Consider the following 12,436-nt stretch of genomic DNA (forward strand, 5'->3'; position numbering starts at 1 on the left):
ACCGAATGGCTTTCTGGCCCCACCAAGGACACCGCAAGCTCCTCGTACTGGCTTAGTGTGTGCATCATGGCAGCACCCCCACCCTTCTTCTGTAAATTATACGATAACATTGCATGGCATAAGCAAATGGATCAGGCAATTTAAGACATTGAAGACATTTAAGACTGACAGATTAAAATGCTCTATTACAAATTAGCATTACGTTGCATATTTCGCACTACAACATTTAACTTTATGCTGGGTTGCATAAAATTTAGTTATGTTTAAATATAACCCAATAACATTGCAGATTCTAGTTACTATTTAGATCATTAAATAATACATAAATATAAATTTCAACTTACTCTCACAGCTGCCAGTAGGCTGTTCCACCATTTGCGGCACTGGTCCGGTGTGCGCGTTTCATTGGAGGCCAATGTGACTACGTCGGCTATTTCGGACCAATTCCTGCGATATGCCCAGGTTGGAGGTTTCCCCTGCCCGCCCCGTGTCAGATCCTCCCACCTGAAGCTGACAGCATTTACGAGGACCTCATTGCTAGGGAAGCTTTTTTTTTCATTCACTTCCATTTTCTTTGGCCGATCAGGAGATCACCGAGAAATGACATTGGCCATTTGACATCGCTGGGCTAAGGCCGAGTGGAAAATCGCAACAAAAAAAAAATGGGCCTTAAGCCGGCGATTAGCACGGGCGGTAGGTCCCGCATCGCTGGAACAAGGCCCATTCTTTTCAGCCTTAGCCTGAAAATGGAAAGTCCAGCCCTTGCTTTTTCAAGGCCTAAGAGAAGGAAATGGACATTACGGACACCATTTTTAACTTCAGAGGAAGGGTGGAGAATTAGTTGTGAGTCATTTAGAGAATAAAATTGAAGAAAATTGTACTCAGAAATTTGGGATAGGGAATATAAATAGGTATTATCAACTTATTTATGCTAAATAGATCTCATATATTGAAATTATTTAGTAAATAGCTTTTACATAGTGAAGTTATTTAATGATATTGTTGGGGCCTATCAAACTGACAGGTATATAGCTTAGAGAGTACAGAGAGGGCAGACTAATTAGAGAGTATAGAGTAGAGAGATTATTAAAATTAGTGAAAGTAATTATTGATAGTGATTATGGGGCCTATGCTTTCCCTGTCTTTAACTGCAACTGCTCACACACTGGTTACTAAAAGGATCAATTGAAGAGGTGGCACAGTAATACGAAGACAGAGGAGGAGACTGTATAGCCAACGAAGGTACTTGGAAAAGCAATCCTACCTGAACTTGTCTGAAAATGCTTGTCTTAGGAGGCTGCGATTCCGGAAGGTCATCGATGAGATATGTCAACTCGTCAAGGATGATCTGCAGCCTTCCAGCACCATCAGAACCACACTGTCCATTGAGGTGAAGGTTACTGCTGCCCTAGTCTTTTACGCATCGGGATCTTTTCAGGCTTCAGCTGGCGACATCTGCCATATCTCTCAGCACGCTACACACTGCTGCATTCGACAGGTGACTGCAGCCTTTTATGCTCGCAGGATGGACTTCATAAGCTTCCCAATGACCAGGGAGGCACAGACCGAGAGAACTGGCTACAATTGGCTGAGAAACCCATGAACCCCTGGATAAGGTCGCAACCGATTGCGACCGTCTCCTTGCATAGGGAAAGTAAGCTCTCCGTCTGGTCCTCCGTGGCAGGCGAGTGCATATCACGCTGACCGGGCCATCTTGGGGTCGGCGTGTGCAATGTCACGCGCCTTGGTGTCACCACCTGCACACCGCTTGGTCCCGGTGCCTCATCTGTCTCAAAAGAGATGGCCGTAGGTTGTTCCCCCACCACAAAAAAAATCTCCTGTTCTCCTCCTCCTCCTCCTCCTCCTCCTCCTCCTGCTCATGTACAGCAGCAGCAGGAGTCTGCACTGGCTCCTCCTCTGGCTCTTCCTCCTGGGAGTTTCCTGATAGTTCAGTGGATGTGTCCGTTGACTCCAGTAATACTTGTTGACCTTTGAAAGACAAATGGAAATTATAAACAACGTTTCACAATTCAAATCAATTCATCTCAATTTTTCCAGAACTCAAAACATTACCATTAGCCCATATGCACAAGCGCTCACCAGGCCGAACATGACCTCATTTGAAGATCAATAGTACATCTCAATAGTATAACTCAATTATATATCAAATTAAAGTATCATTGCATAGGATTACCCGTGTAACAAATATTTACTATTGATTCACACATTGCACAATGCACAGTTCTCATTACTCACGTGACTCTAGGGTGGGTTCGGCCACACCATGTGTTGTGACCGAACGGCTTTCTGGCCCCACCAAGGCCACTGCAAGCTCCTCGTAGGCGGTGAGCGACTGCAGCATAGCACAGCCCCTGCCCGTCCTGCGTTGCTCTCACTGGTTGATGGATATCTTCTTCTGTGATTGATAAGGTAACATTGCACGGCATAAGCAGATGGATTTGGCAATAAACATTTAGATTTATAAGTTCAATTACAAGTTTGCACTACATTGCATAGGAATAAGATATTTCATACTGTGACATTCAAATTTATGTTGCGGTGCATAAATATAATCATAATGTAATCCTAATTTAGTTATTTAGTCATGCTTAAAGATTACGAGATAACATTGCAGATTCTAATTAGAATTTCCATACATCATTAAATAATAAATATGGATGATTTCAAATTTAAATTTCAACTTACTCTTGCAGCCGCCAGTAGACTGTTCCATCTTTTGCGGCACTGGTCCGGTGTCCGGGCTTCATTAGATGCCAACATGACTATGTCGGCAATCTCCGCCCAAATCCTCCGATGTGCACGGGTGGAGGTTTCCCATGCCCACCCCGTGTCAGATCCTCCCACCTCGCACTAACACTGTTCACTAGGGCCTCATTGGCCTCCTTGCTGAAGGGTTTGGCTCTTCGCCTTTCTGCAGATCCCTCCATTCTTTAAATTTATCTGATTTAAGGCTTTGTCAAAATACCTGCTTCCTTTCTCCTCTCTCTCTCTCTCTCTCTCCCAGACCCACACAGAGCTTCTGAGCATGTGTGAAGATCCTTGGCCTCTCAAAACGCGGGAAGGAGCAGCAACCTGAAAAAAAATCAACCTGCACATGCGCAGTAATGCGTTGCTAGGGAAGCTTTTTTTTCATTCGCTTCCATTTTCTTTGGCCGATCATGAGATCGCCGAGAAATTGTCCATTTGACATCGCTGGGCTAAGCCCGAGTGGAAAATCGCAAAAAAAAAATGGGCCTTGAGCCAGCGATCAGCACGGGCGATACATCCTGCATCGCTGGAACAAGGCCCATTTTTTCCGGCCTTAGCCACCAAGTGGAAAGTCTAGCCCATAAAACAAATTGGATGAATTCAAACTCATCTTCTCTCAATCTCTGTTTCTCTTTCAAAAAACACACACAGCCTTGTAAAAATTAACTTCCACTTACTATATTTTTATGCCATCTACTTTGGATGGCACCAGATTTTTCATGTCAATGTGGCTGTATTGCACATAGTAACTTGTAAATACTCCACATCTTGAAGAGATCAAATTTACAGGGCTGTGGGGGGAAAGCGGGACTAAAGTGGGCAGCTCTGTAAAAGAGCCGGCACAGGCACGACGGGCCGAATGGCCTCTCTCTGTGCTGTACGATTCTATCAGCTTTTCCCAGCAAGCTTTTGTTGTGACAGGTCACCATCTAAGCACCTCAATGCCACAGACTTTGGGTGAGAAATTAGGGAGTGCCCCGTTTGGGGCGCTAACTTTTGACATCTGGAAAAATTAGTGCCAGGTGCTAACGATTCTCAGTTTTCTCTAAATTGCATGTTAGTGCTCCAGGAAGGAAGTGGAGCGCTAAATCAAGCACTCCACTTCCTTCATGAAGCGTTAAAGGACGCAGGCAAGGTGGTAGTGGTGCAGCGATGCACAATGTTCCGTGCAGCGCTGTCACGATCCAAGATTCCTTCCCTCCCTTAAAGGGAAGGGCCATCACTGCAGGCTCTGAATTGAAATGAGTTAGATTGTAGATGACGGTAACCGCGATCCGGCCCGATCAGCCCCAAGCACTCTAGCAGAGTGCCGGGCTGATCGATCGTGGTCGAAGAAAATGCGGAAAAGTTGCCATTATGCATTCGCAAACATTTTTTGTTTCCGGCGACAACATCCCCTTTAACTTGCGCCCCCCCCATGCACCCTGCCTCTTAAACAGCGCCTCCCGCAGCTGTCGCTGTTGTCGCCCGATGATGCTGCAGGGGGCGGAACCGAAGTTCGGGACTGGGGTGATGCGCAGGACGATGACGTCACGATATCCGGGCGCAGGAAATCGTAGCATACGGGGTTACCAGCATCACAAACCTCTTGGGCAATTTAGTGGGAGTCTATTTCGCCACACCCGGTCAGTGAGTCGTTAGCGACCTGTTATCGCCCCCCCGGAGGTGATAATGGGAGGCGCAAAGGAGGCCAATTTCTAGGCCTATGTATGGTAGCATCTACCCACTTATTGGAGACCCCACTACTGAGGCTGATCATTAAGTCAGTTCCATCCCATGCACTCACATCGTCATACAGCACTAGTGACACTGCTGCCATTTAATTCACACCTCGACATATACGTGAGAATTTGGATGGATTATATCTAGTGATGGCTTGATACCGGCCTTTGAGGTTTGGCACAGTGACGGCAGATTTTGAAAAGTCAGATCTCCATCATCTGCTCTTAGGAACATAGTTAATGACAGAATTAATAGGATTTCAGTCCAAATTAATGGAACAAATTGGATCATGAATATTCTGATTAATCCTGTGAGTGACCGACACTGGTTTCTACAAATTGGGACTGAGGCTGCCACAGAAAGACCAGTTAGAGGAAAATATACAATCAATGCAGCCTTAAAATAGAATAAGCAAACATAGCAACAGAAGACCCATTACAAAAAAGTGTTTACAATAATTTGTGTTGGCCAAATATAGTTCTGTAAAATCTATCCAGGTATTTTATCACGGCAGCTGTTAATCTCTTGGATATTGTTGGTTCTACATCATTGAATCACAATTGCACAACTTGATACAGCTGTCAAGCTGCTCATATATTGGCCTAAAATAACATTCCATATTGCAAAGACATTGAAAGCTCAGAATAGGAATTTGGTCACAAGTTGGTGTTGTTAAAATCAATGGATGGAAGATTGTGGGAAACGCATTCTCAAATTCCCAATTTTGGCAAGATGAAAATGTCTTCCCATGTGTTATCCTATACAATGAGAATCCCCTCATTACAGCAATCAAACAATTTCAGATGAGATAAGGGATATTAAGGGAAATAAAGGATATGGGGATAGTGCAGGGAAGTGGAGTTGAGGCAGAAGATCGGTCATGATCTTACTAAATGGCGGAGCAGGCTCGAGGGACCAAATTATCTATTCCTGTTCCTAATTCTTATGTTATTATGTTATGTTCTTATGTAAACACTGCACTGTTATGAAACTACTTGCAGGCACAAATGAGAAAAAAGAAAATTCAACTTGATGTAAAATACAGAAGCTTAGCTGATCAGCAAGTAATATAAAGGTTTCAGAATCACTTACTGCTCTTTTCCCCTCATCTCATGGAGTGCTGGAGTAACATTCCAATGAGACAGCAGCTCTCTGCTACCCTACCCAAGTGGTCAATCTTCACGTATAAGCCTAGATCAGAAGTATTTTTTAGGCTATTCAAACATAAGAGGGCATTACAGCCAACCCAACTAACTCCTATTCTTATCTGACTTCCAAACTGTCCAGCAGAAATCACTGGATAACAATAAGGAGCAGGGACCCTGACTGGTTTTCCATTCTCCAGCCCAAAGATGCTAAGGACAATTCCCACATTCCAACTGCTTCCCCAGCAGGAATCAAATAACTCAGCACAAACTGGCTATCAGAAAGTTTGCATCTCTTCTTACCTTACTAACCAATGCACTAGCAATTCAGTGGGGTAGATCCTGACTTTGTGCGATAGTGTAAAATGAGTGACTGCAAGTTGGCAGTCCACTTTACATCTCTCCCGATTTTTACTTCCATTGAATGTCTTTCTGTTTCAAAACAGCTCAAAATGTCAAGTTCCTTTCTGTGGACAGATATAAGCAGGAAGGTTTTTTAAAACTATCAATATTAAATCTTCACAAGATTTATTTTCACTTAGTAAAGCCTTGTCAATTAGATTGCGGGACTTAGTACCCTGTTATACTATAGCGATGTCACTGTCGATAACACTGACCATCTTAAGATTGCTATCCAGTGACATCTACTGGACGTGTTCACCTGCTTCTCCAGTGATTGCATTATCATTGTACACATACCACCAATGTTTCTAGCTATTGATTCAGGTCAGCCATACATGCCAGCAATACATTTGATACAAATGAAAGATGGAATAATAATTTCAAACAGTTTTATGTTTCCACGTGTTCTGTGGAAGCTGCTCCATGGTAAATGGATTGATTCCGTCGCACTAGCTATCAACTAGCAATGAGTTTTGTTATTATGGACCTGTTGCGTAGAACAGAAGTTCACCACTCACCAGCTGTTTCTCTTTCTCTCACTCATTCTCTTCTTACATTTGTCTTCTGTCTTGGATAACTCAGCCCATTGTTTTCCTGCCCCCTCCAGCCGGCCAATTTCTGCGAGGGATCGTAAAACAGGCATTAGACTTCTCATTAGTATCTGCAAGAGACCTAACATCTGTTGTAGGCAGCTGTGCCAGATGCCTGAAAAATGCCGTACCCAATTTCAGGTTGGGCGTTTTTCAGGCATCCTTGGAAAGCAGGACATTTGTCCAGGAAATTGGGCCATATTGCACCTGTTTTATGCCCATAAACCGGGTGCAACGAGATGCAATTTCTACCCTAACTCGTCTTGTGCATCTTTTTTCTACTTACCTAGCATAAGTGAACTTCAATAAAATGAAAATCATCATAAGTACAGAACCTGGAGCCTGACACACTAAACAATTCTAGAACAGTCAGAGAAAATAATCTTTGGGAATGGCTGGAATTATAACAAAAAGATAACAGATTATCGTCCTTAGTGTGCTGAAAAATTGGATGTACGTTCTGCAAGTCTGAAGCTTCTAAATTTACCGATTCATTAAATATGTTTGAGAGCCATGCTCTTGCAGTATGCCCCCATCAAGATATACTAACAATGGAGGGAGATTTTCTGTGTGTTACACGTAGAAAATTCATAAACGTGCTTCTAAAGAACGAGATTATGATTTTGCTACAGCCAATACACCCAGTTTAAGATATACAGTATTACTATTATTGCATTATGTATAAGTCTTGTGTCATAACATCAAAATGTATTTCATTTAAACCAGTAGAAAGAACAGAAGATACTATAAATAAATCAAGCACACATAATATTTAATATGATTCATATTTATTTGTAAAACAAATTCAGTTCTTTCTAGCAATTGGAACTTGTAATAAATATACCAAACAAAATGCAACAGCAGATTGCCATCTGCTGGTAAATTCATATAATATAATATTGCCCAGAATTCTTAAGGGTAAATTTTAGAAATTGCGCTCTCTGTAGGAAGTTTAGCTCTCCAGCAGTGTCTTTTTGGCATGTGCTTGCCACGATTTTTCATCCATTACCTTAGGGAAAGAACAGCTTGCACTTGGTGAAACTAGGTGTCAGCTTTGGCTTAGTGAAAGGGAATATATAAATGCTAGCCTTTCTTTCTTGTTTCTTTCTAACTCAGAGGCAGGAGTACTTGCATATATATATAGCACCATTCATGGCCCAAGGATGTTCCAAATGAAGTACATGTTGTAACTGTTGGAATATAAGAAATGCAGCAGCCAATTTACACACAGCAAGGTCGCACAGGGCAAACTGGGCCTCGGTTTAATGTCTCTTCCGAAAGACGGCACCTCCAACACTGCAACACTCCCTCAACACTGCGATGGAATTGTCTGCCTGAATTCTGTACTCAAGTCTCTGGCATGGGGCTTGAACCCCAACCTTCTGACTCAGAGGGGAGAGTGCTACCGACTGAGCTAGTGGCTTCAAGCCCCACTCCAAAGATTTGAGCACATAATCCAGGCTGACACTTCAGTGCAGTATTGTTCAAGCTACTGCCTTTTGGATGAGATATTGAATTGAGGTCCTGGTTGCCCTCTCAGCTGGATGTAAAAAATCCCATGGCACTATTCAAAGAAGAGCAGGGGAGTTCTCCTAGTGTAGTGACGAACTTAAATCCCTCAACCAACACTACTAAAAGGAGGCCATCTGGTCATATATTTGTGGGACCTTGTGTGCAAATTGGTTGGCATATTTTTGACATTACAACTATGTCTATATTTCAAAAACACTTCTTTGGATGTGAAATAATTTAGGATGTCCTGACCTTGTGAAAGGTGTTATATAAATGGACTTGAATGTTGGGGGTATGATTGAGAAGTTTGCAGATGGCACTAAAATTGGCTGTGTGGTTAATAATGAAGAAGAAAGCTGCAGACTGCAGGAAGATATCAATGTACTGGTCAGGTGGGCAGAACAGTGGCAAATGGAATTCAATCCGGACAAATGTAGGTAATCCATTTGGGGAGGTCTAACAAGGCAAGGGAATACACATTAAATGGTACAACACTGAAAAGTGTAGAGGAACAAAGGGACCTTGGAGTGCAGGTCCACAGATCCCTGAAGGTAGCAGGCCAGGTAGATAAGGTAGTTAAGAAGGTATATAGAATACTTGCCTTTATTAGTCGAGTCATGGAATACAAGAGCAAGGATGTTATGCTTGAACGCTATAAAACATTGGTTAGACCGCAGCTGGAGTACAATGTGCAGTTCAGGTCACCACATTACAGGAAAGATGTAATTGCTCTGGAAAGGGTGCAGAGGAGATTTACAATAATGTTGCCTGGATTGGAGAATTTTGGCTGTGAGGAAAGATTGGAGATGCTGGGTCTGTTTTCTCTGGAACAGAGGAGGCTGAAGGGAGATCTTATTGAGGTGTATAAAATTATGAGCGGCCTGGATATAGTAGATAGGAGGGACCTGTATCCCTTGGCAGAGGGGTCAACAACCAGTGGGCATAGATTTAAACTAATTGGGGGAGGTATAGAGGAAATACGAGGGGAAATTTCTTCACCTAGTGGGTGGTGGGGGTCTGGAACTCACTGCCTGAAAGGTTGGTAGAGGCAGAAAGTCTCACCACATTTAAAAAATACTTGGATGGGCACTTAAAATGCCATAACCTACAGGGCTATGGACCAAGAGCTGGAAAGTGGGATTAGGCTGGATAGATCTTTATCGGCTGGTGCGGACACGATAGGGCAAAATGGCCTCCTTATGTGCTGTAAATTTCTATGATTCTACGATTCTATGAAATGTAAGTTCTTTCTTGTTACTAACTTAATGAACATAAAAGATCAGGGAGAGATGTACAATACAAATTTTGAGCATTGAATACTGGTGGTTTAACATTGAATTTTATATTTCACAAAGCTGTACAGAATGAAAGAGACAGAATTAGCATTCGCAGAACCAGCTATGAAGATCTTGGCTCTCTTTCTATTATTACGCTGGTACAAGCAGAAGCAATGGCTTGGCAGGTAACTTTACCAAAACAAATGAAGTAGTGATGCTCAAAGTTGTTTAATGTAATCATGTAAATCATTTATCAATGCACAGTGTAATTCTATAATTATTTTCAATACCATTACGTCCAGAAAAACAGTTGGTTTGATCGGTGTGACAAAGTTAACTGGGTCACGTGGCTTCATAACCTATGCCAATGGAACCCATGCAGTTTATGAACATCATATTGCCTCTGGGTCAAAAGGTTGGGGGGCTCAGGTCCCACTCCAGAGACTTGAGCACAAAAACCTCGGCTGACACCAATGTTCCCTGTAAGCTGCTCCTTGTACTGGGCAGCCCGTTTCTTTCAATGCGCGGTCCCTTTAAATTTCCACTGTGAAAGCTGGTGAGTAGACTGCGTGGCACCTTGCAGATTACAGCCCGGCTATAGTCCCGCATGCGGCAGCTTAGAGGTAACATTGTCGGACACTCCAGTGCAGTGCTGAAGGAGTTCTGCACTCTTCCATGTGCCGTCTTTTGGATGAGACGTTATACCGAGGCCCCGTCTGGATGGATGTAAAAGACCCCATGGCACTATTTTGAAGAAGAGCAAGGGAGTTATCCCCAGTGTCCTGGCCAATATTTATCCCTCAATCAATATCACTAAAAATAACAGATTATCTGGTCATTATCACATTGCTGTTTGTGGGCGCTTGCTATGCGCCAATTGGTTGCCACGTTTCCTACATTACAACAGTGACTGCACTCCAAAAGTACTTAATTGGCTGTAAAGCACTTTGGGGTGTCCTGAGGTCATGAAAGGCGCTATATAAATGCAAGTCTTTGTTTTTCATCTGAATCTTCAAATTGTGTCACAACCTTCTAAACTCAGTCCAACACAACTGTTATTTTTTATGATATATCTAACTGTTGGGTTGTATTTGTAGCTACAAGTGGTTAGGTGCTACAAAGGTCTCAGCAGCCGTGGAGTTATTTAGTCACCAACAACCTGTCTCAATGTGTAATGTATGCGCCTGTGAGCATGATCACATGTTGCTGCGCGGAGGGGGATTCCTGTATGGGCTGCTCTTGCACACCCTTCATTTTGCCATCCTCGTCTGCCGTCCGAACATGCCATAGCGCACTATCTTGTCATCCAGAGGAGGCGGGGGTCCCCGATGGAGTGCTCTCTACGCGGGAGTCCTCCCTTTATTTACTGGGAACTTGGCCTGGAGGATGTTGCATGGGGCAGTTCCGTGCAATAGGTTTTTAAGTTGGTTCACAGATCCAGGCCACCTGCATTTTCTGCGGTCTGGAAGAGTCTGTGTTCCATGTGTATGTTGAGTGTGTGAGGTTGCAGCCCCTTTTTCATTATTTGAATGGGCTGCTCCTCCATTTCTGGTTGCACTTCAGTCCCATGCTCCTGATCTTTGGGCACCCGGTGCGGAGGGGAGCGGGCAGATCGGAGGGCCTCCTCGTAGGACTGCTCCTGGGCCTGGCCAAGGTGGCCATTAACCGGCCCAGGCAGCGGGCGGTCGAGGGGGTTGTTCAGCCTGACTGCCTCTCTTCCACGGCTATGTTCATGCCAGGGTGTCCCTGGAGATGGAGCATGCGGTGTCCACTGGTACGCTCGCGGCTTTCTGCGAGAGTTGGGCACCAGAGGGAATGGAGTGCATCATCAGCCTCGGGAACAGAATTTTAATTTGATTTGGCAAGGTTCCCAGGTGATATGTAAATTTGTGGGTTCTGGTGCCCTTACCAAAAGGGGGCACTTGGCGTGAAATTATTTTTAAATAGTTGCAGAGCTGTTGCATTGTGAGTGGCTTAGCCAGTCATGTGATGTTCACAAGACTCAATAAAACTCCAGTCAGTTGGGTCTCGGTCATTCACGGTGAGGTATGCAGTTGTGAGCCTAGTGGATGAACTGATAATATGTAGTTTGATTGTTAAACCTTTGTTAATAAACCAACTAGTTCATAATAGCAATGTGTTTATATGAATTCTTAAGTAAAGAACCCATGAAGCAAATACGTTACAAAATGGATTGCTGAAGATAGTAGTAGTTCTTGTATGGAGTGACAGGTTATTGGAAAGTACAATAATCATAATGCTGAAAGGCATGGAGTAAATCATGTCATGGGAGGAGGAATGCCACTGATGCAGATATATATCTAATTGTGTAATACTGGAATGTAACACAGCCACTATATATTATCTTGTGATCGCTGTTGAAGGCCAACTCCAAGCTGATCAGAACCAACAGTAAATGGAAAGGTCACTTACCTTTATTGTCAGTTTCAGCAAAGCTGCTAATTTCAGAAATTGCATGCTGCTCAGCAGGAGTGCCAATGTCATTTCAATAAACTCTGGTACAATTCTGGGCAACTTCTCTTTCGACTCTGTCAGCCGTTCCCGTAAACAGGGCGAGTCCCCTGTGAGTTGTCATCTGTACCTTTCCAGTAATTGGCCCTTGCATAGTTTCATGACACCCAGCATTCACAAATCTTCTTCTTACAGTTATCGTTTCACCCTCATTGAGTGTTTTCTCATGCTACACTCTTCAGAAATAGTAGAATGCTAAATACAGACCTGTTGTTGTAAAGTAAATTGGGTAAAATATGTATTCAGGATTTAATGGAAATATGAAATATGGATAAGCAAATTCTGCCCAAAGTTGGCTCTTTCATTCTTGATGTCAATTGGGATTTAATTATAATGTCCGTAACACAAGCCTCCTGTTACATAAACCCCTAGCTCACCAGAATGAAGAATGAAATGCTGAACTGAAAAACAATGTCGTTTTGAACCTGCTGGTGGGCCAAAGCCACTGTTCTCAGAAATTGTCAACATTTCCTTTGCCAGCAAGAAC

The 12,436-nt window shown here is 43.3% G+C and overlaps 1 protein-coding gene across 1 annotated transcript in view; it reads left to right on the forward strand.

Annotated features, from left to right (window-relative positions):
* Positions 1–12,436, forward strand: part of LOC139278346 (hepatocyte nuclear factor 4-beta-like) — a 77,055-nt gene that overhangs the window by 48,435 nt on the left and 16,184 nt on the right. Inside the window, exon 4 of the mRNA XM_070897016.1 lies at positions 9,496–9,602. Within this exon, the coding sequence (XP_070753117.1) occupies positions 9,496–9,602 (107 nt within the window). The remainder of the gene's footprint in view (positions 1–9,495; positions 9,603–12,436) is intronic.

This window comes from Pristiophorus japonicus, chromosome 13 (assembly GCF_044704955.1).
Source record: "Pristiophorus japonicus isolate sPriJap1 chromosome 13, sPriJap1.hap1, whole genome shotgun sequence".
Classification (NCBI taxonomy): Eukaryota; Metazoa; Chordata; class Chondrichthyes; family Pristiophoridae; genus Pristiophorus; species Pristiophorus japonicus.